Here is a 27,903-nt window from a genome sequence, read left to right as displayed (position 1 = left end):
GGCAAAAGTAGTTTGAATCTACTAGGCGAAATAACGTTGCAGATATTGTAGACTATCTAAAATGAGTTTTAACTAGTCACAGCTGAGTTATAGATATCTCTAGCTGTCGTTTTGACTAGTCAGGATGACGTTATAGATATCTTGAATAAAAATTCTGACTAGTCAAAATGTGATTATAGTCCCCCCAAAAAAGGTTGTTGATATCTGTAATGTTAATTCCGGATAGTCAGGTCTAGTTAATAAATGTTAAAACGTGACAACATGAGGTTGTGTCATTATGTAGTCACAGCAGTGACTTTCTGGGAATGTAATTTCCAGTGCGTGTGGTGTCTGTTCCTCATTTTTACCAAGGTGAAAAAACTGTGGCCTAGGCTACTTTTATTGACAGATGTTGTTACTGTAACATTTTTTTTTTTTTAGCACTTATAGCCAACTTTCAAGGCAAGAGCTGTAGGCCAATCAGTGTGGCGCAGTCAAATCATGCGTCTCAACATGATATGAATCTAAATATTATCGCCATTATGTCCACTAGGTGGAGATCTTATTTTATATTTGCAGCAATAGGTTGGTGAAATTGCTAAACCCAGTGACACACAGGGACATTGTCAATTGTGATTTCAAATTATTTTCTTTCTCACAATAAGGTGAACTTAAAGTTTACAGTCCCTAAAAAGTGTGTTATTGTAAAAACAAAAAGCTGTAGGCCTACACTGACTGAAGTGACTCTGAGACACATAACAGTAGGCTAGAAGTGGTGAGTCTCCCCCCTCTTCAGACTAGCAACATGAAGCAGGAGGGAATCCAGGGTGCATTCTCAATTTAAAACAACACACATTGTGTAGTCAGGGGTCAATCACACCAGGGCTATTGTAATAACTCAGTCTAAAAACAGTGCAAGTTTGGTCTTGTTAAACCAAACCTACCACTGATATGTTTACTATGCAGGTTCCAAACTACTAGTCATACATAAACATACACTAAATGTCTCTGAAGTGTTTGGTAGAGCCTGCTTACATTCTAATATGGAAAGTTGACTAACCTAACCTTCAGCCCAACACAGTGGGCCCATTGCTGTTAGACAAAGCTCTCACACTACAAAACTACATACATTGTTTGGTGCTGGTCTGATGTTTCATTTAGCTCATGCTTGGTGATGATATTGTGCAATAACATTGCATAATAATGGCATTTTGCACGTTTTCCTGCACTTAATTTTTATTTTTTTAACTGAATAATCATAGGTAATCAATGCATTTCCTCAGACGTAAGTGTTCCAATAGTGTTTAGCAGCTCTATAGCTGAGAGGCCATGGGTGAGTGGGAAGCATGAGGCTGGCTGGGCACTGCTACAGACACCGTGAGCTTCCGGCCAGCAAGCTGGTGTTATGGGAGCCATCTCCATGGCACGGACGCAAGTCGCGAGGACGTCCTACCAAAACATTCGTGGACACAATTAAGACGGATGCGGAAGTGGAGACATCCGATGAGATGACAAGGTGTATGGAGGACCGGGATAACTAGAGACAAAGATGCGAGGCCCGTCTGTGGACGACCTGATGATGAAAGCTTGCTCTGTTGCTTGGTCTATAAAAATTGGAAACAAATTCAGCCCAGATTAGGATGAGGAAGAAGTGGACTTTCTATGTCATCCATATATGGCAATATGTTGGATGACATGTTATCCTATAAGCCTCTGCTTCCAAGTCAAGACAGCGCAATAGTACTATAGTATTACAGAAATGCAAGTACGTATTTTAATTGTATATTCTCATTACCTTTCTATTATATCTGGATATATACTACTCTAAATGCTCTAAATGTATCTACTGTAAATACAAGTTCAATAATACACAGTATCAATATTTTTATCTCAGCATGAACAAGATATGACAAACAAAACAGGAAATGTCTTCATTAACATGTCACTTACATGTGATTGGATCAATAGCATTAAATTAATCCTGGGTACTGTAGTTCTGCCTGTAAACTGTGTAACCTACATTCCAAAAGACTGTAGTGACATCACAACAAGCAGTGTTCCTTAATTCTGGGCCCTGTCCAGAAACAACCCCTAGCCCCTAGTCTCTAAGAATTAAGAGGAGCTGGAATGTATGGAAACTGTATGGTAAAAAGCTCCACCTTGCCTTTTGACAGACTAGGAGAATGCCATGTTGCTCATCTCTGTCTGATACGTTCACATCTACTGAAGACGCTGAAGCCTAGGGCTTGTTTCTGTGCATGGCTTTAGTCCTGGTCTATATCAGGTGCGGTAGTGGCTAGACAAGTGGTCAGCAAAGGTGTCCGGGTTATTGATTGGCTGGAACTCTCTCCAAGGCCAGGATTGGATAAGCCTGCACCATAGGGCTCCCTTATCCGCTGCTATAACTTTCCGCCTGTACACCTGTGTCATCGACAGGCGGTGGTGGTGGCACTGGAGGATGTCACTGCTCCTCTGCCATGTACATGCGGTACATCAATGTGACAATGGTGGCGGCCAGGCATGGGATCAACCAGGCGCTCCAGATACTGGCGGGGAGAGGAACAGCAGCAAATCAGACATGAGATAAGACAGTTCTGTATCACGCAAATAGACAATGACGTATTCTGAATCAGAATGCAGAAACAAAATCGGGCGAGGAGCTCTGAAGTACCTGGGGGCTTCGTTAACAGTCTTCACAAACAATTCCTGTAGAACAGGGGGGAAAGGAAAAAAGAGGCCTGATTGAACTGAATGAAGTGAAATATTGATACATATCAAACTGATAGATATCAAACTGTAACTTTGGAGATGTAGTTTAGCTTACTGTAGGTCTGGCGATCTTTTCTCTGTCTTCCTACAACAGGGAGAGAGGGATGGAGAAGGAGAGAGAGAGATGGGGGAGGAGACAGAGAAAGTGGTGGGAGTAGAGAGGATGTGAAAGAGAGAGAGAGGTTGTTTATCATATGAGAGCTGGCAGTCAATCAACCCTTAAAAGCATGCTGCAGATCTCTCTATGTGTCTGGGACACTTCATGCAAAAATCTGGTGTTCAAATCCTGGCAACTCATTGGTTTCACAGGAATCCCAGCAACACCAATCAGTAACGACTTTCGCGATCAGGCGTCCCCACCCATAGATATGCCCCGCCCATCTAACCTGGGCTAGCGTCTCTTATTTGCTGCTATGACCTGTCACTCTTTCAATTTTGACCAGTCGATATGACCTCAGAATACCAGCTTGGGCGAAGTGGCACAGACTCTATTATGTAGTATGCAGAGCGCAGCGATTCAACATAATATTTGAGTCTGAAGAGAGACTAGTTTAGACCCAGCGTGGAGAGGGGTTGAGGAAGGAGGAAGAGAAAGAGAAAGGGAGAGGAAGACGGTCTATTCACTGCAGCTGCATGGTCTACCACAGATGAGACCACCAGTACCTAGAACTGAGTGGACTATTCTGCTCCTCAATCCGAATCAGTTTTATCATCAGATAGGTTTTTACAAATACTAGGAATTTGTTCTGGTCGGTTGGTGCATCACACTGATGGGTAGACAACGTAAGATAGGGTGTACGGACTAGACAGGGCAGTGCAAATGACAAAATAAATACAAAATGGTATGCGGTGCGTGTATATCAGTGTGTACAATGTGTTGCTGTATGTGCAATGTTTTTATATACATCAATATTACCACAGCAGGATGATGAAACACACTGACACACACACACGCACACAAACACAGTTCCTGTGTGTCACCTGAGCTGTTGTCTGTGTGTGGCAGGACAATGGGGCAGTATCTAGACTCACACTATGTTGTGAACGCATACAGACTGTCTCTCATAGCACCAAGGCAACACATACATTAGAGCTGTTGAAGGAAAACGGCAACAATCCAGTCTCCTCCAGCAATAATAAACCAAACAGTCAGTCAGATTACTGCCTGTTCCAGGACACACAGATGACACCTGGAATATTATAATAAGCGGTACATAAAGGTGTGTGTGTGTCTGTGTGTGTGTGTGTGTGTGAGGGTTGAACACTCCAACAACAACAGCTATTGTGTTATGTGTTTGTCTCTAGGCCTGGATGCTATAATTTTCTCCACAGCCTAAACATTCAGACATACTGAGAAAGGAGAGGGATAGATGCGTGTGTATGTGTGTGTGTGTGTGTGTGTGTGTGTGTGTGTGTGCCCGTGTGTGTGCCCTACTGTACATCTCAACTCTCTCTTACTGGATGCAGTTCTCCAATGACCATGGAAGCGGACATCTCCCTGGCGTCTGTGGAGTGGCCCACGTCCTCGAAGCTCTCTGTGGCATCGCCACCCCCATGCTCACGCAACACCTCCTCGCCACCTGGGTGCTGTAAGGCATGATGGGTAATCAAACCACACACATCAATCAAATCAAAATTGGATTTTAAAGATGATTTACAGTACCACTTTGTCATAACATTGCGCCTTGAAATTTCCCCACGTCCATCGCAGTCCATAAAGTGACATACATCCACAGCTGTTGCGACTCGCACATGTGGTGTAATTTCTGCTGTGCAATGGACTGTGGGTCAGAATAGTCAGAAAAGTTTGCTGGCTTGCATACTGCAAAATACGACCGCATCTAATAGGACATCCTGGTATTTTTGCCATACTGCATGTGGCATACTATTTATTGGGACGTACTGCATCCTTTTTTGCCATACTATATAGTATGGAACTATGCGATTTGGAACGCAGCCCAAGTCCAAAATTCAAGGTTGCCACACAGAAAAAACAAATTTCCTTTGTTTAATTAATGGTGAGATAGATTACGTAAAATTACAAAATGTTCTCTGGGTCAAACGCTGGGGTTCAAGGATCATGGTTAACTCTGCAGAGTGGTGTAAATTAATAATTGCCATAAAGCCTGTATATGACTAAAGGGGAGGTTAGCGTAAAGTTGTCAGTAGCTTAATTTATTGGCAGTAAAATATAAAACAAGTCAGTAAGTCTGTGCCCAGTCCCATGTCACTGTGTGTTTGGCAGGGCTAGAGAAGTTAGTGTTAATGGGTTAGAGTTACAGTACAGTAGTGTGTTTCATAAGTGTGTCTTGTGGGCCACTGTCCTCAGCTGAACTATACACAGGGAAGGCAGGGGTTCACATAACCTGGCACTACCTCCCGGCACGTAGCTCAGGGGGTAGAGTGGCCGGCTGGGGATTGAAAGGTCCCCGGTTTGATCCCAGCTCTTGGCTATATGCTTAAGTGTCCTTGAGCACTGAACCCCAATATCAACTGCGGCACGTTGGCGCAGTACCTAGTACTGTCGCCTCACAGCAAGAGGGCCTCTGGGTCTTTCTGTGTGGAGTTTGCATGTAGCAACGGGTTTTCCCCATAAAGAAGCCAATATGAAAAGCATGCAGCAAAAAAGAAGTAAAGAACCCAATATGAAAAACATGCAGCATGCATTGCTGCCTACACAGTGTGATGTGTGTGTGTGTGTGTGTGTGTCTCATTGTGTGATCAATAAAGATGTTTGTTGTTTAAGTTGTTTGGCTCATACTGGTTTGCATGGTAATAAATGTGTTGCCTAATAGCAAGAATGAAGTGACATAGGGTCATTTTTTACTGTAGGTTGCTGATGGTTTTAGGTTATAGTTCTGCTTATAAGAACTATGAATTCTGTGTGGGTGGGGATACCTGGGGGGTCCAGAAAAGTGTCCCGTCATGCTGACACAATCTTAGCCCTGGTCCAAGGTGTGCCTAGTGACACAACTGTAGGCCACTGACAGCTGATGTGGTCCCTTGCTCAGAAAGGATGTTTGAAGCACTGGTGAAAAGCCAGCGAGCAACTATACAGAAGGACATTGTACGCAAGTCAAGTGAGTGGAGAGAGAGAAGGTTTCAGTATGTGATAAAGAGAGGAGTGATGAAAGAATGACCTTTTATGTGTTGCACTTTGTCATGATGCTCGTGTAAACCACTTTTATTTGCCTTGTTGCTGAAATGTACTATACAAATAAACTTGCCTTGCCTATTCGGGGCCATACCCCGGTATACCCCCTGCCAGGGACCATTCATTGTGACATAGACTTGGTGTGTGTGTGTGTGTGTGTGTGTGTGTGTGTGTGTGTGTGTGTGTGTGTGTGTGTGTGTGTGTGTGTGTGTGTGTGTGTGTGTGTGTGTGTGTGTGTGTGTGTGTGTGTGTGTGTGTGTGTGTGTGTGTGGCCTGACCTCTGACGCGTACCACACATGTTTAAAGAAAAAGGTGAGGGCAGCGAGCGTTACCCGCTAATCGAACCCAGTAATGGGTTCCCCCACTGCTGCGTGGTTCTGGTTTATTTCAATACATAGTCGGTGTTGTATCACCATTTTTGTTTTCAACATTAGTGCAATAAGTAAGAAAACAACACCATTAGTTAGTTTGCCTGCTGTTGACAGTTCACAACTGCACAAGTTGCGATCGCTATGCTACAAATAAAATCCCCTAAATATGTCTCACCTCTTCTAGAAATTTCGTAACATCGTAGACTTTGTGGTTTATGATTATCCATGTAGACTTGAACGTATTCCTCTCCTCGATTTCCGTCAATCGGTAGTATTTGACCGCTTCATCGTTCTCCTCCTTTGTTTCCATTTAGACGTAGCCTACCGAGTAGAGGCGAATGTGTCAAACGATTTATGTTACAATCTCAGAAATATCTCGATGTGAACTTCCGCAGAGTTTACTCACATTAATCCAAAATTTCAATTGCAGTAGTCACGACCCAGGAACCGCCTTTCCCGGATAAAAAGACTGCAGTGATTGGTTACTTGGTTGCTTACCTTCTCTTTGACGCCTTCTTATTGGTGGACTGCCATGCCAGTCTGCCCTTGACCACACATCGCTAGACTGGGGGCGGTGCAACAACTGGGCTAAAGTTCACATAAGTTCATCAGATGAGAACCGATTTCTCACGCGATGCGGGATAAATGACGTTATATTGCTAAGCAACGGGGCTAATACCAAATACCTTGGATATAAACCTATAGCCTAGTACTAACTATTATCGCCAGCTTCTCACACAGTTAATTCTAGCACGTCACACTGTAGGCTACTTTTTGGGGGGGTTTAATTCAAGACCTCGAGGGTCTTTTATTCGCCACACGGTAGTGAACACACAAATACACGCACGGGAATGAGTGGCCACAACAACACGCACACGCACGCATGCATCTGCAGTCGCAGCCGGAGTGCTCACTGTTCATCTAGGAGCTCGCGCAGAATTGCAAATGTGCGTGGCGGGAAAGAGACGTTCGATTTTTTATTGTTATTGTGGAGCTAGCTAGCAAAATATTTATATCAGCCTATAGCTAGAAAGAACGTTTTTGGCTGCTTTTATAAGAATATTGCCACACTGTTTTACAATGGGATGGTAGGAAGTAGACTGGGGCCTAGAAAATAGTGAATTAACATATCGACGGTGAAGTCAGAACAAGCTAGGCTAGCAAGCTAACGAGCTAATTACATTTCTAAGGAAAGGCCAGTTTGTAACCACTTGTAAACAGGTGAGTCAGCTTTGTTAGCCAGCAGCACAGGCCTAGTTAATAATAAATATTGGACATAGCCACAGTGGCAGAGGATGACAGCAATAGTAGGAGAATCGGAGTAGCAGTTCCTTGATGATAACCTAGCTACTTATTTCAGATTATGTAGGATAGAACTATTGTTCCAGAACCCATTCATCCATCCATTGTTTTTCTCTCCCTTCTATATCTCATTCATTCTCATTTAGGATGAGTGGAGTGATGGAGCAGTCTCTATTCTTCGTCAGCCTGCCAGACTTCAGGAAGTTGTGCAGTGTGATCCTGAGTGTGCAGGCCAGGGATTCAGGAGAGCTGAGGAACACACAGATGAAGACCTGCCGGTGAGATAGATTCTGTCTTTCTCCCTGTCTGAAACTAGTGAGATGGGGAAGGGAGACTAGATTTAACAGTACATTTACAGATTCACTTTTCCCTTTGTTTATGTATATAGGATTGGTAAATATTATAGTTTAACACACTTTTCTCATTGTCTCCTCTCCTTCCAGAGAGTTGTTGTTGCTGTACTCGGACATAGTGGCGTCTCCTGTATTTGATTCTTGTGGAGAGATCATCGTGGTTATGGCCGTGAGTCGAGCATAGATACCAGAACATTGATACTAGCTCAACAGCATTGTTTGATTCAATCTGTGGTAGATCACCTGAAATAGACAATGAACACTGAGGAAGGGGTTGCATAATGACACTCATGACTATCATAATCACAGCTGAATCTGGCATTATGTGTAACAGCCTGCTGTGCTCTGTGCTGCTCTCTTCCCCTCTGCTCCGCTTGGTAGGGGAGGGAGGACTTGTCATGCTACGCTGCTGTCACAAGACTAGCTCAGTCTCCTCACACAGAGAGAGAGATTATGTCTAGGCTGCTATGAACCCTGTAGGGGTTCACATAATGACTTGTGCTACATGACTAGAACCAGTCCCTAGTGCTGCTGTGGGTGGAATTCAGTGAAATTTGCATTACAGACAGTACTCAGTCATTCATTCAGCCAGTCAGTCAGTCAACCAACCAACCAACCAGTCAGTCAGTCAGTCAACCAACCACTTTGCCAGCCAGTCAGTTATTCAGTCATTTATTCAGTCAGTCCATCAGTGAGCCAGCCAAGATATTCAGAAGGTTATTCAGACAGTCATCTTTTTCAAGAAGCTCTTGCCAACGGCATTCTAATCTTGCGTGACGATCTATCTTATGAGCTGGAAGTGTTTATGTGTGTACAGTTGAAAGTGTGTGGGTTGCGTATAGAAGATTTGCATGTGTGCGTGTGTACACTTCCCCTGCGAAGACTTCCTGTGAATCAAAATAGCTGGTCTGCATTCCAAACATTCTATCTGGACCGAAGCGAAACCTTGCAACTTTCTCACACACACACACACATACACACACACACACAATGAAAGAGTTAAACTTCTATGGACAATCAAAGATATGACGGCTCAACCGACTGAGTTAGCTAGTCTCATTGATCCCTAATCATCACTGCACAACTATTGCCTCCAATTTCTCCATCTTTGTTTCATTTGTAATTGCTGTTTTATGCGAGGTAACCTACCGGCATAATATCTCCCAAAATTACAGGGGCCTCGTTAAATTACCCCCCCCCCCCCCCATTTTTTTTTTTTTTTTACAAAAAATGTGTTTGTTACTTCCCATCCTCACAGTGAAGCTTCACTGGAAGCGACCCCAGAGTGGAGAACTGCAGACAGGTGCTCTTGGATAACCGTTAGAAACACATTATTCCATTAGCAGCATAACATTACAGCCAGCGTATCTTCATTGTGTATCCACTCTACCACTCCCTCTCCCTCTCCCTCTCCCTCTCCCTCTCCCTCTCCCTCTCCCTCTCCCTCTCCCTCTCTCTCTCTCTCTCTCTCTCTCTCTCTCACTCCCTCTCTCTTTGCGGTCTGACTGGAGAAGTACCTCACTCTTGTGTCATGCATAGCGTGGGGTCTCTCTCCAATTGCTGCCAATTGTTGTTATTGCTTAATTCCCCACTGTCATTTCAGATAACCTTTTTCAAGAAAGGCTTGGTACAAACTTATGTACAGAGACACAACCTCCAGGTGAGTTGGTGTAAGGTTTGTTACAGTTGATCAGGAATAGAAACCATACGCTGACGTTAAAAACGTCCCTCTGTGTATGCATAACGTCTGTGTGTGTGTGTGTCTCTAGATGGCCACCCCTCAGAGAGTCGCCCCTGGTATCCTCCAGGTCTGTCTGTCCTACTCCCTGACTGCCAGACTGGCTCCCAGCTGGAACAAGGCAGGAAGCTTCCTCATAGCTGGTAGGTCGCCTAGACCTGACGATCACACAGCACAACACAAGTCAGTGGTACAGTATATTCTTATGCTTTACATTGAGCAATGAGAAGCTTCAGTATGTTGCTGCCATACTGTATGCAGCAGCTATGTGGAAGAGAGAGTGAGTTGGTTATAATGAAAACAGACATGCTATTATTGTAAACTTGTTGATTGGTGTACTCTTGGGTCATATAATGAAGACCAAAGACAATATAGATTTAATGACCAAAGAGCTTCACTGATAATTTTATCCCTATAGAGGAGACTAGGATCTCAGAATTGGCCTCCTCAGTTCATGTAATTTTAGAATGAACACTTTCACACAGAATGATTCAAACTGTTCATTCAAGTTCACTGTAGCGAGATGGTTAGATAGATAGGTACTTTATTTATCCCCGAGAGGAAGTTGTTGTGTGAGCAACTGCTGCATTCAATGCTTAAGTACTGTAACAGCTAGTGTGTACTTTATGAGCTTTTTGACCTAATGTAGCCCTCCTTCAGACTTTTCTTTCAGTGGTTACAAAGGTCAATTGCAATCTCTCCCTCTTTATCTCTCTCGCTCTTTCTCTCCTTCTCTCCCTCTCTCCTTCTCTCTCTCTCTCTCCCACTCTCTTGTTCTCTGTCAGAGCACTCCACCTTAACCTTAGACCTACTTTAATAGATACGGAGGATATATATATATATATATATATATATATAAAAAAGATTACTATACGCTAAAGTAGTCAGTCACTCAAGTTAAGACACATCTTTATCCAGAGCCAGTTGCAAAAACTGTATTTTCAGTTTCCAAGTACAAACATACAGTATGTATGCATGTATGCATTACAATCATGCTAATGCCTTTTGGGTTGACTGTGTTTCAGCAGTAACTCAGGTGATAGGGCAGCGCTCCAGCCTCGCCCTGTCAGTCTGCACGTTGTCTTAACCTTCACTCAGAGGAGGAGGGGGACTGGGGACTCCAGGGATATCTGGAATTAAAGGAAAATTGGATTTAAAACATCCTAGTTACCTCCGCCCTAGCGACAGCTCAGGGCGAGAGGTAATTGTGAAGGATAGTGCGCGTGTAGCTGTATTGTCTGGTGGTAATCATCTGGCTATCCTCTTTGGTTAGAAAGAGTCTTCAATCTCTGGACTTCATTCAACTTGTTTATTACTCAAAGAGATCCGTACAATTGTGAATGTGTGTATGGTTTCCTGTGAAGGAGAGATAAACAGTAGTACAATAAGTGTATTGTACAAATAACAGCCTGAGAAATAAATAACACTAAATAGACTGACAACAGTGCTGTTACGCATAAAGGCCACACGGTGGCGGTCTAAGGGCGGATTCATAGTCAACGCAAACTACATAAGCACAAGCAACGCAAGCTTCGCAAGGCCACGCAAGGTCTCGTTGCGTCCTTGCGTGTGTCATGCCGAAATTTGTCACTTGACGCAAGCAATAGTGCAATTCCTTGTGTTTCCAAAACACAGAACGCAAGCTCTCGAGTCATGTTGGAGCTTGCGTTCACAACATAGCTTGCATTCACAACGTAGCTTACGTTGTTTACGTCGACTATGAATCAGGCCTAACACCACAAATGAAATGCTACCGACAGACATACGAACCGTCTGTGGCGCAGTAATAAATAGAGATCGTCTCAAAGCTAAGCTACAATCGTGGAGTAAACTAGTCAGCATAAACACAGCCTATTAAGGCGAATAGTACAGGTAGTACGAGTAAACATCCACTTAGATCCACAAAGATCACCCCAGATTAATATGAAATCTATATGAAACACGGGAGTTAAACACAATAGTAGAAATTAGAATTACTTTAGTAGATTACCCAGGTCATAGGGGGTAACCACTACCTCAAGCAACAAACTCTGGCTACGAACTAAGTAATGTACATGCGCAGTAACTCAATAAGGAGTGACGTGCACTCAGTCAGTCCCACTGCAGGGAGTTTTCCACAGTAATGTTTTCGGTGCGTTTGTCTGTTAGGATTACGCAAAAACTGCTGGACTGATTTTCACGAAACTCGCAACTAAATTCTGGAGCCCATCTGAATCTCGGGGTGGGTGCTCGAGCCCAAACACGGCCGGCCATCCACCACCATTCATTTTTTGACCATGATAATGCAAAATGTACTAAAAAAAAGTACTGGACCGATTTTCATGAAACTCAGTGAAGTGGTGTAGCATGCGTCACCTTAGAACCCATTCAATTTTGGAACAGATACGACTCACGGGCTGGATCCACGAAGGAAGCCAGATCCCTGTGTGGGTGCACTAGAGACAAAGGGGCGAATTCACTAAAGCAAATTGCGCCCGCTAATTACCATTACATTGCGCGTCAGTTGCGCCAGCTATGTGCTCCGTTTTAAAAACCTATTCACTAAAGACTTTGCGCTAATAATATCCCAGCGCAAACACGCCCATTCGGTGTTTGCGGCTGAGTGCAATTTGCTGCTGATATAGGAAATGACTATAAATACTGCGCATACAGCGCATACAACTCGTATGCATATCATTGGACGATGGCAGACAGAAAAAGAAAGATACGATTTTCAGACAGCGAACTTGAAGGCCTCACGGACGAGGTTCAAAAACATGTCTCACAGCTTTCCGCAAAAAATATCACGACTGCAGCAAAAAATCATATTTGGGGTTTAATTTCCCAATCAGTCAGTGCCAATTGTGTGTGTAAACGCGGAAGACTGCAAACGGAGGTGGAATGATTTGAAAAGACGAACAAAGGAAAAATTGTCATTTTATGTTATGCAAGTTGCAGCACGATGATCTGGCATACTTTTGGGGGAGTGTATAACATTGCCCCACCGGTACGATCTAGGCATCTAAACGGCTTTTCAGGATTCCAAATGTGCACTCAATCACACCGCGCGTCCTGATGTGAGCCCAGTTGTACGCCGCCTCTCCAACGTTGGAAGGATTACGCACGGGAGTCATCATCCATGGCTGAAGATGATACCTGCCGTCACCTATGATACAAAAGCAAAATATTTTCAAGACCATTCAAATAAAAAAAATATTGTGTAGGCTATGTTTTTATTTATTTATACCTATATCGGCCCCCAGCCGTTCAATGAACAGCTATAGGGAATGCGCAGTTTCGCGTATAGACTATTATACGCACAGTTTCGTGCTATGTAGGCTATTATAAATAAGTATTATTCATTGGGGGAGCTTGGGGACGGGTGGAGAGACCCATAGTCAACTGAGCCTCCCCAGACGCGACTTCTTCCTCCAGTTGGCTGAAGAGCTGCGCGCTCTGGTGTCCAAACAGCTACCGCGGTGGTTCTAGTGTTAAATCAAAAAGTGACCTTCTTCTAAATATTCTCTCACGAACAACATGCCTGGCATTGCGATGCCGAATTCGCCTCGCAACAATCACTGCTGCCATGATCAGCGGAAAGGCTGGCCGCGACACACCCCTTGCGCTTAAATACCACCACGTCTCTGAAAACGCAATTAATTTCACTTTAACTGCGTGAGGCAATTTGCGCCGATCTTTGTGAATTGGGCGGGTTTTGCAAAAATGTTCATTTGCATAGAAAGGGGAACATTCTCCGCCCATATTACCTAATTTAAATATCAGCTAATAACACCGGCGCAGAGAAACGCAATGACGAAGGCAACGCAGTTAACACCGTATTTCACCCTTTGCGAGGGCTTTGTGAATAGCAAACATAATTTTTGACTTATTTGCACAGGCTTTGCGTCAGGAAAAGCTGCGCAATCCTTTAGTGAATTCGCCCCAAAGGGTTTGGATTGGGGTGTGCGGGGGGAGAGCCCGGAGTGCACCGCACTGCCCCCCACAGAGCCGCCCAAACACGGCTGCCCATTCATCTCCAGTCATTTTTTGGACTTATTTCTCCAGGGTAAAAATAAGCAGGGGAACTCCGCGGACTTGGGGCACAGGAGCCAAAATGCATTGTCCATGGGGGGAGGGTGGGGGGGTTTGAACGGCCATATCTCGACGTGGGAAGGTCACAGAGACTTTTCACTTGTATAAAGCTCTCGACCTTATGATTGCAGCGCATGCACACAGCCACAAAATGCATTCATGGGCAGAGGTCTGTGCTCTCCGAGCACCAGTTCTAGTTTGTCGAATACTTCCAGACCTCAAAAGGCCTGAAAAGGAAGCCTTTGCCCTATCAGTAGGACCTTGGTTTTATAAGCGAGCTCCTGAGAGGCTGCCAGTACTATCTAGTAGAAAATGTCCTCCTTTTTGTATTTTTGGTTTTCACAGCGGTGTGTCAATGTTTGATGATAACAGAGGGAAGGCCACACTGTCCTTGGGGCTGGAGGTCATTCCATGACACGTGCACACACACACACACACACACACACACACACACACACACACACAAAGCTCTACCTTCATCTCTGACCATACAGTGTTTGAGTTTGTTCAATCTGTTGTTGGACACTTTAGTAGTCTGACACTGTCACTGTGTTACCACAATAACAACAACAGCTCCTCAGCATGGTTGAATTATGATCACCTAAGCATCTCTGATCCTGTCTAGGAAAGGATTTCTTGTCTGAACCTGGGAGGCTCAACGCTACTGGTAGGTGTGTGTGTGTATGTTGTGTGTGTAGCCGCAGCCTGTAGCCTATGTTGTATGTGTGGTGATTTTCAGCTAATAATAAAAAACAGTAGCATCAGATATCCCCCAGAGGGCGAAGTTTGCCATGACATTTTTCTTTTCTCTATTCTAGCTAGATGCTTGTTTCTGGGGATGTCCAGACTGACAGTGTGCGTGCGTGTGTGTGTTTGCGTGCACACTTGTGTTTCCCTGGTCAGTGATGGAGCTGAACACCAATGAGAGCCAGCTGTGTGTCAGTATGGAGGCCAGCACTGTCAGACTGCCCCCAGCTAGAGTAAGCTATGCTTAACAAACACATACACACATGCCATACACACCCCCCTCTCTCTTTCCTCCTTCTCTCTCTCTCTCTCTCTCTCTCTCTCTCTCTCTCTCACACACACACACACACACACACACACACACAGTCCACAGTCTCAGTCTTGTGTGTCCAGCTGGAGGACTTTGAGCTGCCTCCCCTGGTGGTGAGGAACTTCCTCTCCCAGCCTGATGGTGTGGTCCAGACCAACAACAACTGGTGCTACGTCTTACCCAGGTCAGTGTACTAGAGGGGGTTTGGGTAGCGGAGAGGGTTCACCGACATCACACACATACTGTATACAGCAAATGTTATGCTCAAAACAATGGAAAACTATAACTATGAAGGAAACGATCAAATATACCATATCAGGAACATCACTGATGATGTATTGAAAAGCATCAAGAGATGTATTTATCCCAGATCAGGCATTTCTATGGTGATAGTGTAGCTCCCTCCATGTTTTGTTTCAGCATGAAGAGGGGTCAGATCATCAGCATCAGCCGCCAGCTGCCTGCAGAGAGCCCCTTCCAGAGCTACGCTGACCTGCAGAACCACTGGAACAGCGTGGTACTGTACCCCTCACTGCAATACTGCTGATACTGTACTACTGGTACTGGTACACCTCAATACTGCTGATACTGTAGTACTGGTACACCTCAACACTGCTGATACTGTAGTCATGGTACAATACACCTCACCTTCTGAGTCTGGTATAGGACTGGTACTGTAGTGCTGTTACAATACCCATTACTCTACTTCCTCAAAAACACTAGGGAAGCCTGATGAGTGATGTTTGCTTCTTCAGCATTCACACCCCCAAACAGCCAAACATGCTCTTTGGGCAGCTGTAGCTCAGGAGGTAGAGCGGGTCGTCCATTGATCGTAGGGTCGGCGGTTCGAATCCCGGCTCCTCCTGTCCACATGTCGAAGCGTCTTTGGGCAAGACACTGAATCCCAAATTGCTCCCAATAGCACCTTGCATGGCAGCTGCAGCCATTGGTGTGTGTATGTGTTTGTGAATGGGTGGACGAGAAGCCTTCATTGTAAAGCGCTTTGGATAAGTGCAGTCCATTTACCATTTACCATGTAAATAGAAACATGCTGCTCCAGGATGCAATAAACATTTACAACTAAAGCCTCAACCCCAGCACCTGCTATCAATTGGAGTGTGTGTGTGTGTGTGTGTGTGTGTGTGTGTGTGTGTGTGTGTGTGTGTGTGTGTGTGTGTGTGTGTGTGTGTGTACGCGCGTACGTAACGCCAGACATTGAGTCCCTGTCCTCACCTCCAGGTGCTTGACCTGATTACAGCAAGATGGGTGTTACACCCAGAACTCGCCTCCTGACACGCACACATACACACGCACATACACACACACACACACACACTAACATTAATTACTTTTCTGATCTTGTGTGTTCCATTATAGCTTCCATACTGCCTCAGCACTCTCATGTTGAATTAATAGCTTTTCCTAACTCCCTCTCTCTCTCTCTCTCCCCCCCCCCCCCTCTCCCTCCCTCCCTCCCTCCGGTCCTAGTATGGATACCGTCTGCCCCAGCTGGCTGAGGAGGAGGTGATCTACTGCAGTGTCTACTTCAAACTGGTGGGACAGAGACTCTTCACGTATCCTCCTGCCTCAGTCACGGGAGTCCTCTCTTCTCCCCTCCTCTCTTCTCCCCTCTTCTCTTCTCTCCTCCTCTCTGCTCCCCTCCTCTCTTCTCTTCTCCCCTCCTCTCTTCTCCCCTCTTCTCTTCCCTTCTCTTCTCTTCTCTCCTCCTCTCTTCTCCCCTCCTCTCTTTTCTTCTCCCCTCCTCTCTTCTCCCCTCTTCTCTTCTCCCCTCCTCTCTTCTCCTTTCCTCTCCTCTCTTCTCTCCTCCTCTCTTCTCTTCTCCCCTCTCCTCCTCTCTTCTCTTCTCCCCTCCTCTTCTCTCTTCTCCCCTCCGTTCTTCTCTTCCCCGCTCCTCTCCTCTCTTCTCCCCTCCTTTCGTCCCTTCTTTCCCCCTGTCCTCCTCTCTCCTCTCCTACTCTGTGACTCCAGCTCCTTAACGTCTCTCCCGCCCAGCTATCCTCTGAGCTGCATTAGGGCCGGGCCAGTGCAGCGCTGTCCCAGGGTTGACCTGCAGGGGGTGCTAGGCTCCTTCACCGTCGACCTGAGAGACAGGCTGCAGAGTGTGTGTGGATTCCTCACTCGCATGACCAGCCAGCCCTGCTACCACACCAACAGTCTGCTCAGCACAGCGCAGGTGCTGTAACACGTTTAGGGTCGCTGCTCACGCATGTTTCACTGCCACGCGGTTGATTAAAAACCCCTTGAAAACATACAGAAAAAAAATCTATGAATCTCTCTCGCTACCTCTCTCGCTCACACACACACACTCTCTCACTCTCTCTCTCACATACACCACAAACTCTCTCTCACTCTATCTCTCACATACACACACACTTTCAATCTCACATACACACACACTCTCTCTCTTACTCTCTCTCACATAGACACACACACACTCTCACATACACACACACACTCTCTCTTTCTTCACCTGCTCCAGTTTGTGTCTTCTATTGCTGCATGTATTCTGTCTCCAGCACACTCAGAGACGCTCTCTTCCTCCGTCCCCGTGTTGTCCAGATGTCCAGTGGCAGACCTCTCAACCTGACCACCAAGTCCTCCAGCCACCCGGCGCTGACCCAGCTGCCCGCTGCTCGCCCTCCCCGCCCCTCCTCCACCCAGTGTGGAGCTCAGCACCCGACCCAGTCCCAGGGCGACGCCAGCCAGGCCAGAACCCAGGAGAACCTCCACGCCAGCCCGGGGTCCCGCCCGCACCGGGGCTGGGCACCTGGGAGAGGCTGGACACCTTCTCTGTCTTCCTCCTCCTCCTCCTCCACTTCTCTCTACCCCTCCTCTGCCCCCCCTCCCCCCAGCAGACCCCCGCCGTCCGGCCATCCCAGCCAGGCCGTATCTAAGATGGTGCCCATCTTCAGGAACAAGGGTCTGACCACACACGTCAACGTCACCCAGCTGCTGGCGCAGAAACGCCAGGCTGGAGCACCCTCCGTAGGCCAGAAGAGACCGGCTCCCGCTTTCTCCTCCTCCATCCCCTCCTCCCTGTTCTCCTCCTCCTCCTCTAAGTACCCCCAGGAGTCCCCCCGTCCTCCTCCTCCGACCTCCGCCCCGCGATTCACACCTCGTCCACCCGGGACCAAGGGGCTCCACCCACGCTCCGCCATGGGCCAACTGCCCAGCCAGAGTCAGCCAGTTCCCCCAGGCAGAGAGAGGGTTTCTGGGGCTGGAGGACCACCACACCCCACTCCTCCACCTCCACCACACCCCACTCCTCCACCTCCACCACGGCCCATGGGGCCCTCTGATATCCCCAGCAACAGAGGGGTGATGCTCCTGGTTCCTTTTGCTCTGTTTACTAGCCTAGCCAGGGAGTTCACACACACACACACACACACACACACACACACACACCCTCCCTTGACAGTCTTATCAGGTCTGTAGCAGATGAGTCAGTTCAGTCATTGATGTTTCTTTTCCGTGCATCAGGGAGACTGGTTCGAGTCGAAGGCTAAGAAAGCCAAGGTCAAAGATGTTGATGTGGAGAAGTGTGCCAGGAGCAACCAGGTACACACGCACACACACACACACACACACACACACACACACACAGGCCCAATAGTGCAACCTGAATATACTGCACCCAGATGGCTTTTCCTCCTCTCTCCCTTCATTCCTCTCTTCCTTCATCCCTTCCATCCTTGTTTCTTCCTTCTTTCCTTCCTTCCTTCCTTGCTCCCTTTAACCCATCCCTCTTTCCTCCCTTCCTTCCTCCCTCCCTTCCTTCCTCCATTCCTCCCTTCCTTCATACATTCCATCCTTCCTTTCTTCATGCTGTCCTTCCTTCCTTCACTCTTTCCTCCCTCCCTTCCTTCTTCTTCATCCCTCCTCTCTTTCCTTCCTTCATTCCTTCACCCCTTCCATCTTTCTGTTCTTCCTCCCTTCCTTCCTTCCCTCCTCCCTTCATCCCTTCCCTCCTCCCTACATCCCTTCTCTCCTTCCTTCCTTCATTCCTCCCTTCATTCCTCTCTTCAATTCTTCCTTTTTTTCCCTTCCTTCTTTCCCGCTACCCCCCCCCCGGCCCCCCTCCCAACACACCGCCACAGTGTGAATGAATGGAGATGTCATTCTATGTTACTCTGCCTCTGTAATCACACTCCTCTACGTGGACCTTCAGCCCAGCTCTGATTCACTGCCCCAGTAGAACATTCCACCTGTTCATAAACGTAGAGATGTGTTACTAATAATGTCTTCTTGAAGTCCACTTTACTACACTGGATCTGACAGATGGTGTGGAGGGGGACCGGTGCCCAGGCTTAGTCTAGCTGATGTGTAGCTCCATCCATCAGACACTGTTCCTACCAGCAGAACATAAACCAAATGGATTTCCTCCTCGAGTCTACTAATAGAACTCCATTACCAGCTCTTACCTCATCAAACCCTCTGGCCAATAGAGAGAGAGAGAAAGACACAGAGAGAGAAAGACAAAATAAAGAGAAAGACAGCAAGAGAGAGACACAGAGAGAGTAAGACAGACAGAAGAGACAGAGAGAGTGAAAGACAGAAAGGCCAGGCATGTTTTCCGTGAGAGCTTTATTAGCCACTAATAGAACTCCATTACGAGCTTGTTAGGGTTGGGTGGTGGAGGCTGGACCCAAGCAGGCAGCGCTGGTTCAAAAGGGGGTTTATTCACAATAAACAGCAACTACAGGAGCAACACACAGTAACAGACAACGAACCGACAGAGAACAAAGGAAACAGGAGGGCATATATAAGCTGTGTTCGGGAATCGCTCCCTCGTTCCCTCACTCCCTATTCCCTATATAGGGTTCACCATGTAGTGAACTACCTAGGGAATGGAGAAAATGTAGGGTACATGCACTGTTCCCTGCAAATCAAGGTGAATTGTGGGTAGTAAATAGTGGACTATATAGGGAACGAAAATTCCGTGGAGAATTCGGACACTACAAACAAAATGGCTGATGCCCTATATAGTGCACTATATAGTGAATAGGGAGCGATTCCGAACACAGCTATACTCTGGGATAACAATCAAGGAACAACGTGCAGGGAGGGGAAGGGAAGGGAACACGGAATGAGGCTGGGACTGGGAATGGGACTGGGCGGAAAACTAGGGGAAACGAGAGGGGGGTGCCAGAGGGCCAGGAGTGGAGAGGGACTGGAGTGATGTGGGACTAGTGAGGGACAGGTGTCTAGAGCTGGGGCTGGGAGGACACAAAACAACATATTCAGATTCAGACAACTTTATTGATCCCACATGGGGCCATTAATGTTTAGCTTGCTCAAGTAACAAAAACATATTGAACAACAACAACATACAACAACAACAATATTATTCCATGCTATACACAGTCCAGTAAAACAAACAACAATGTCGTTGTCGGGAACATTTAAGTCAAAAAGTAGAACATAGAAGACAAGACAATGAACACGAGACCATACACACAAGGAGGCAGAACAAAACCTAGTGACAACGTGCACAAAGTGCACAAAAGTCTCTGGGGGTGGTGCAGGGACAGTCACTGGGAGGGGAGGTGCTCAGGGTCCAGGAGGGTTCAGGGGGCACAGGAGCTCAGGGTCAGGGATCAAGGCCGGGAACAGGGGGTGAGCAGGGCGAACCGGGGGTCCTGGGCCTGGGCGAGGTTCTGGACCGGGAGCAGGGGGCGATCCGGTTCGGACCTGGCCCGAACCATAACAGAGCTCTCATCACATCAAACCCTCTGGCCAATAGAGAGAGAGAGAAAGACAGACAGAGAGAGAAAGAGAAAAGCCAGGCATGTTTTCTGTGAGAGAGTTATTAGCCAGTCTGCCTTTTTCATGGGGGGGGGGGTTATTGGTTGGATCATCTCTCTGGCTCAACTGGATATTCTCTCCCTTTGACACGCAAACGTTCAACCTGATCTGTCTGTCTCTCTGACTACCTGTCTGTCTGTCTGTCTGTCTGACTGTCTGTCTGACTACCCGTCTATCTTACCATCAGTCTGACTACCTGTGTATCTGACTGTCTATCTGACTAACTCTCTATTGGACTACTTGTCTGTCTGTCTACCTGCTTGCCTGTCTGTTTAACTGTCTACCCCCCCTTTCTCTCCAGCTGTCGAAGGTCAACACAGCAACACTGCAGGCATGGCTGAGAGGTAGGGGCATGGCCGTACGCTCCAAGGACAGGAAGGGAGAGCTGGTATCAAAGGTCATGGGTGTCCTCAGCGAAGCCTGAAAAGAAGTGTGGTGCCAAATCCAGGATCGGAAGATATTTAAGTTGGTTGACTTATTCTTCTATTTAATCTTTTTTTGTACAGCTTGTTTGGGTTTATTTATGACTACTGTTTGTTTTATGACAAAGTTGATCAAAATCAAAAATAGATGAAAGCAAACTTGTGGCCTTCTCTTGTTATGTTGTTGTGGTGTGTAGGAGATGCATTGTTATTCCTGCCCACCCTGGGGCCTCATTTATCAAAGAGCGTGTAAATTCTGGTGTAAAAGAGGGCGTACGACGAAAACGCGGAAAATGCACAATGTAGCGTACGACGAGAATATTTACACGCTTTTCGGATCTATCAAAAATGTCGTATGCCCTTTTCTGCACGGTAAATCCGAGACGGGCGGGGAAGGGAGCGTACGCGCACGCGCCCCGTGTTCCGCCCCCTCCACGCCCTAATCCAACCATATATGGTCACAACCGTGAGTGGACAAACGTGGTTTCCCGGAAGGAACCGGCTTAAAAAGGTAGCGTGGAGCACCCAGGCGGTACATTGAAACATGGAACGAAGAGCGAAGAAGAGGAACTTTTCGGAGACGGAGGTGCATGTGCTAGTTGGTGAGGTCCACGTGAGGAAGGCAATCCTCTTCGGAAGGTATAAATCGCCTACGTTTGTCTGTTTGCTCCTACAGCTTAGTAGCCTACTTTAGCTACGTGTTGTGCATCTAGGATTGGGCATACACGGACATACTGTAAAATGTGGCTGCGAGTGAAGCAAACATTCCCAACATCATGTGGCCGGCTATGATTGATTTAGGACCACAAACATGTAACAATAACCCCAGATGATCACTTCATAATGTTGGACCACATTAGACATTGTCCCCCATGGGAGATTAATACTCATCTAAATCACCCGGTAAATCACAGCATTTATTTGACTGCCAACAGAAAAACATATCAAATGAATATGGCTGCACAATGAAATGTTTAATGCATAATCAAGTTCACAGACAAACTCAAAGAAAATGATTGAAATTGTTTCTCCAGACTCTGACGTGGGGTGGGACTCAGAGGAGGGGGAGTCTGCAGTGGTCCTGGACCTGACGGTCATGCCCCCGCGAGTTGCAGCCTCCAGTGCCTCCACCTTCTTATCAGCTTTGAATATATATCTTGGCAAACATAACACGGGATGATGTACAAGGAGGGGACAGATACCTAGTGAAAGTACTATTGGTTGCTAGTAATAAGACAATAACGAGGGCTTGGTATAAGGTGGAACGCCCAACCAAGGAGCAGTGGCTGGGTGTTGTGGAGGAGATGTAGCCTATGTTAGGGAGAGGTTCACGCATGCATTGAGGATGCAGGAAGGAAAGTTTGAAGGGAGATGGGAAAAATGGATGGATTATAGAAGGAAGTGTGATGATACCACTAATATTAAAATTGTCATATTTGAGTAAGAAAAAAAAGCTGCATGGATGGATGTACCCATAAGCTGTTATTGTAGGTTTTTATGTTTTATTGTATTGTCGTTGTATGGATGGAAAATGCTAATAAAGATTAAAAGTAAATAAGACAAAGAATATGTATCTTGGCTATGGACACACCAACAAGCCAGCCGTCACGCGCAGCGCCTGCCTCCAGTCTAGCCCTACCCTGCTGTGCGCCAGGATGAGTCATGCGTGGAGCCAGGCCACCGTGCCACTACACTTGTGATGAGCATGTCGGCGTCACATATGATTTGGGTATTTCTAGTGTGCACATTTTAGCGATTCACATAGACGTATTCATTCACTGATGGTGCCCTTATGTGGGTGCAGTCGCCATCGCCGTCACCTCTTTGGAGTTCTATCTCGGCTAGTAGGCCGAGTAGCGCCGGATTCATTTAGGCTCGCATTACGCACAGGAGGACTGTCATTTATATGCTTACCAAAGAGCAAACAGGTCCACATGATCACATATTAATGACAATCTAATTGGTCAATTATTGCCGTTTGATGGAGTGCCTGCATTAGGTGTGTGACATATAGCGCGGAAAGGTTTGGGACAGCGCATAGGTTCATTTTGGGGAACAAATCCATATCGGAGCATGAATGAGCCGGTTAGAGGACACGTCTAATCTTGCATTGCGATATATGTTTGTGCTGAATTGGCCTAGTAGCCTACATGATTGTGCGTTCATGAACTGTCGCTCTTATTCTCTCCGTCAAACATAGTAATTCACCGACGCACCACCGGCGTCGCCAGTTCCCCCTGTGTTCAAGAAGGGCGTAGAACACCGTGTAAATCGGTACGCCAACTGGAGAGGTGTCCTACAAAAGCGCGGAGAAAGGCGACTAAATTTTCGCCCTTACGGCTTGATAAATCGCAATGTGGGGGGGGCAAATGGCGTACGCCTGAACTCGCGAAAAAGACCGTGTAAAAGAAGGCGTACCTCAATGATAAATGAGGCCCCTGGGGCCTCATTTATCAAAGAGCGTGTAAATTCAGGTGTAAAAGAGGGCGTACGACGAAAACGCGGAAAATGCACAATGTAGCGTACGACGAGAATATTTACACGCTTTTCGGATCTATCAAAAATGTCGTATGCCCTTTTCTGCACGGGAAATCCGAGACGGGCGGGGAAGGGAGCGTACGCGCACGCGCCCCGTGTTCCGCCCCCTCCACGCCCTAATCCAACCATATATGGTCACAACCGTGAGTGGACAAACGTGGTTTCCCGGAAGGAACCGGCTTAAAAAGGTAGCGTGGAGCACCCAGGCGGGACAATGAAACATGGAACGAAGAGCTAAGAAGAGGAACTTTTCGGAGACGGAGGTGCATGTGCTAGTTGGTGAGGTCCACGTGAGGAAGGCAATCCTCTTCGGAAGGTATAAATCGCCTACGTTTGTCTGTTTGCTCCTACAGCTTAGTAGCCTACTTTAGCTACGTGTTGTGCATCTAGGATTGGGCATACACGGACATATACTGTAACATGTGGCTGCGAGTGAAGCAAACATTCTGTGGTAGGCTATGATTAAATTAGGACCAAAAACAGGGAACAATAACGCAGATGACCACTTCATAATGTTAGAACACATTAAACATTTTCCCCTCTGGGAAATTAAGACTCATCTAAATCACCCGGTAAATCACAGCATTTATTTGACTGCCAACAGAAAAACATATCAAATGAATATGGCTGCACAATGAAATGTTTAATGCATAATCAAGTTCACAGACAAACTCAAAGAAAATGATTGAAATTGTTTCTCCAGACTCTGACGTGGGGTGGGACTCAGAGGAGGGGGAGTCTGCAGTGGTCCTGGACCTGACGGTCGTGCCCCCGCGAGTTGCAGCCTCCACCTCCAGCGCGCCGACTTCCACCTTCTTATCAGCTTTGAATATATATCTTGGCAAACATAACACGGGATGATGTACAAGGAGGGGACAGATACCTAGTGAAAGTACTATTGGTTGCTAGTAAAAAGACAATAACGAGGGCTTGGTATAAGGTGGAACCCCCAACCAAGGTGCAGTGGCTGGGTGTTGTGGAGGAGATGTATGTTAGGGAGAGGTTCACGCATGCATTGAGGATGCATGAAGGAAAGTTTGAAGGGAGATGGGAAAAATGGATGGATTATAGAAGGAAGTGTGATGATACCACTAATATTAAAATTGTCATATTTGAGTAAGAAAAAAAAGCTGCATGGATGGAAGTACCCATAAGCTGTTATTGTAAGTTTTTATGTTTTATTGTATTGTCGTTGTATGGATGGAAAATGCTAATAAAGATTAAAGTAAATAAGACAAAGAATATGTATCTTGGCTATGCACACACCAATAAGCCAGCCGTCACGCGCAGCGCCTGCCTCCAGTCTAGCCCTACCCTGCTGTGCGCCAGGATGAATGAGTCATGCGTGGAGCCAGGCCACCGTGCCACTACACTTGTGATGAGCATGTCACATATGATTTGGGTATTTCTAGTGTGCACATTTTAGCGATTCACATAGACGTATTCATTCACTGATGGTGCCCTTATGTGGGTGCAGTCGCCATCGCCGTCACCTCTTTGGAGTTCTATCTCGGGCCAGTAGGCCGAGTAGCGCCGGATTCATTTAGGCTCGCATTACGCACAGGAGGACTGTCATTTATATGCTTACCAAAGAGCAAACAGGTCCACATGATCACATATTAATGACAATCTAATTGGTCAATTATTGCCGTTTGATGGAGTGCCTGCATTAGGTGTGTGACATATAGCGCGGAAAGGTTTGGGACAGCGCATAGGTTCCGTTTGGGGAACAAATCCATATCGGACCATGAATGAGCCGGTTAGAGGACACGTCTAATCTAGCATTGCGATATATATTGGTGCTGAATTGGGCTATTAGCCTACATGATTGTGCGTTCATGAACTGTCGCTCTTATTCTCTCCGTCAAACATAGTAATTCACCGACGCACCACCTGCGTCGCCAGTTCCCCCTGTGTTCAAGAAGGGCGTAGAACACCGTGTAAATCGGTACGACAACTGGAGAGGTGTCCTACAAAAGCGCGGAGAAAGGCGACTAAATTTTCGCCCTTACGGCTTGATAAATCGCAATGTGGGGGGGGCAAATGGCGTACGCCTGAACTCGCGAAAAAGACCGTGTAAAAGAAGGCGTACCTCAATGATAAATGAGGCCCCTGGTCTCTCTATAAACCGAACAACATCCCACTGTACTACTGCCTTCAAGTAATCTCTGTTTACTGTTCTCTGAGAACTCCAAAACTTCACTACCCCCCTCTCTCTTTCCACCTTCTCTTTCTCTCTCTCTCTCTCTCTCTCTCTCTCTCTCTCTCTCTCTCTCTCTATCTGTCTCTGATCATAGAATATGAGAGTATGAGGCTTAGCTAGGCTCCAGCTCCTGCCCACTGTACCCTAGTGAGCGATGTGTGTGCTCATATGTGTATGCTGTAATGATGCAACACGAGCTAGCTTGCTCAACTGGCTGACTGACTACCTGGCTCCTTGTGGTTTATTTTAATGAGTTCTAACTGCCTGTCTGTATGGCTTGTTAGCTGATTTATGAACTGCCTGCCTGGCTGGCAGGTTGGATGACTGGCAGAGTGCAGGAACAGTGTTTTGACTGAAATGGAAATGAACTGGCTTTGATCCCTGGCTGGCACCATCAGGAGATGCCAAAACAGCACGTCTCTTCTCGAAAACCCTCTCAGCTCGAGTTTTAACGACCCTAACCGTCTGACATGGAGAGCCCTTGCGTTTAGCTACAGGTTAGCAGAGGGGCTCGCCTTCTCTCCCACTGGTGGAGAAAGTATTTTCCTTTCATGCTTTACATCAAAGGTCGTAATAGAACACAGACCTTGTTTTTGGTTGTTGTTGGGTTTTTTTCTTTTTACCCCTCCGTCTCTCCACTACTCTGTCTCCTCCTCTATGGTCGATCTCGTTTCTGACTGCAGCTATTTCGCTATTATTGGGATAGGATGCTTCACGCGTTGTCCTGATCCGTTCGCAGATGTGTTGTTTGCGGTGACTCTGACCGTAGTATGAACTGACGTGGAGTGTTGCTTATCAGCCTACAGTTCCATACAGTTACATCTTAACAGTTCCAGTCTCCTGTTCACAGAGACGGCCGCTGTCCAATCAGCTCCCAGCATACTGTTTGGGCGGAATGTTGGCTTTGTACTGGTTTCTAAAGCCTCAGGGTGTTATTAGGGTCTGTGGTAGTGGTGATTATCAGGCTTAGAGAACATTTTAATGCGTTTCTTTAGAAAGAGAGAGTGTGTGTGTGTGTGTGTGTGTGTGTGTGCGTGTGTGACATATGTGACGTGTGTTAATTATCTTCTTGTCAGCAGACAGACAGACGGACAAGGAGGCACACAAGCAGGTGTGTGGGTTTACTCCACAGCTGGGTGTGCTTGAGGGTGTGTGTGTGCGTGAGATGCGTGTGTATGGTGCCTCTCTGGGTCAGAACGAGCCTGGGCAGGCCTATGGGCTCAGCTGGAGGAATGTGCTGCTCTCTCAGCCCATGGTGTTCCCTCCCTATGAACTCCGGACACACGCACACACACAGAGACACACACATGCACAAAGAGAGACACACACACATAGATGCACACACACACATACATACACGCACACACACATACACACACACACACACACTCCAACTGCACCTCTACTGTGTTTACCGGTGTTCTGAAAAGTTGGCCTACCCCCTCAGGATGACCTACCACCCATTTTATTATGTTTAATTCATGGCTAGCGCATCCTGTCAGGTAGGGAATGTCTATCAGAATATCCTACGACCCATTTTATTGTGCTTAATTCATGGGTAGAGCATCCTGTCAGGTAGAAAATGTTGATAGACATTTCAACATTTCTTACGTGACAGGATGTGCTACCCATGAATTAAGCACAATGATGGGTCGCAATAGGGCATTCTGATAGACATTTCCTCTCTGACAGGATGCGCTATAAGCACACTATAGGGCATTCCGATAGACATTCAGCTAGGAAATGTCTATCAGAATGCCCTACAGTACTATATATAATATTTTTATACTTAGCCCTATGTGTTACAATCATCGTTTTTGTATGCCACTCAGAGTTCTCCAGACCACATTTTCTCCCCTCTTTATTCTTTTCTGTTTATCCTTGAAGAAGGATGATGTCAGATCTCTAGGCCGAATAGAGTGGTAAAGTTTGATGTCACTTTTAGGCTGAAAGGTTAGTGTTGGTGCCATTTGGTTCAGAGTACAAAATCCCTATGGGAAAAATGAATGGAATTTGTGAAAAATGCCCCAAAATAATGGGATTAACAGAGGCTCATAGAATAGATTATGTTTTGTTCTAAAAGATAAAATACATAATTGAAGATGAGTTTTGTGAATTTT

At 46.3% G+C, this 27,903-nt stretch overlaps 2 protein-coding genes across 7 annotated transcripts in view; one reads left to right on the top strand and one right to left on the bottom strand.

Moving 5' to 3' along the window:
• Positions 1-1,848: 1,848 nt before the first annotated feature.
• cyb5a (cytochrome b5 type A (microsomal)) lies at positions 1,849-6,786 on the bottom strand. Of its 2 annotated transcripts, XM_084458461.1 has the most exons (6): positions 6,680-6,786; positions 6,449-6,594; positions 4,207-4,335; positions 2,804-2,833; positions 2,651-2,685; positions 1,849-2,525 (listed from the first exon to the last, which is right to left on the bottom strand). In XM_084458461.1, the coding sequence occupies exons 2-6, from the start codon at positions 6,581-6,583 to the stop codon at positions 2,441-2,443; spliced, it is 414 nt and encodes a 137-aa protein (XP_084314587.1). In that variant the 5' UTR covers positions 6,584-6,594; positions 6,680-6,786; the 3' UTR covers positions 1,849-2,440. The 2 variants fall into 2 exon arrangements, with proteins under 2 accessions (XP_084314587.1, XP_084314586.1); XM_084458460.1 differs by lacking the exon at positions 6,680-6,786 and having other exon boundaries at positions 6,449-6,671.
• Positions 5,769-27,903, top strand: part of cUnh18orf63 (chromosome Un C18orf63 homolog) — a 33,960-nt gene continuing 11,825 nt past the window's right edge. The window contains exons 1-15 of one of the 5 annotated variants that reach the window (XM_084458420.1): positions 5,769-6,344; positions 7,722-7,853; positions 8,019-8,097; positions 9,532-9,588; positions 9,698-9,809; positions 14,363-14,404; positions 14,641-14,717; positions 14,878-14,978; positions 15,215-15,311; positions 16,283-16,368; positions 16,808-16,988; positions 17,375-18,133; positions 18,296-18,373; positions 20,922-21,085; positions 24,284-25,485. In XM_084458420.1, coding sequence (XP_084314546.1) covers positions 7,723-7,853; positions 8,019-8,097; positions 9,532-9,588; positions 9,698-9,809; positions 14,363-14,404; positions 14,641-14,717; positions 14,878-14,978; positions 15,215-15,311; positions 16,283-16,368; positions 16,808-16,988; positions 17,375-18,133; positions 18,296-18,373; positions 20,922-21,044 — 1,923 coding nt within the window. In that variant the 5' untranslated portion in view covers positions 5,769-6,344; position 7,722 and the 3' untranslated portion in view covers positions 21,045-21,085; positions 24,284-25,485. Of the gene's footprint in view, positions 6,345-7,721; positions 7,854-8,018; positions 8,098-9,531; positions 9,589-9,697; positions 9,810-14,362; positions 14,405-14,640; positions 14,718-14,877; positions 14,979-15,214; positions 15,312-16,282; positions 16,369-16,807; positions 16,989-17,374; positions 18,134-18,295; positions 18,374-20,921; positions 22,724-24,283; positions 25,486-27,903 lie in introns of those variants that run through there. The other 4 variants (XM_084458418.1, XM_084458419.1, XM_084458416.1 and 1 more) reach the window with 4 other exon arrangements.

Source organism: Borostomias antarcticus (genome assembly GCF_949987555.1).
Source record: "Borostomias antarcticus genome assembly, chromosome: 2".
NCBI classification, from domain to species: Eukaryota; Metazoa; Chordata; class Actinopteri; order Stomiiformes; family Stomiidae; genus Borostomias; species Borostomias antarcticus.
This window is presented reverse-complemented; position numbering and strand designations above follow the sequence as displayed.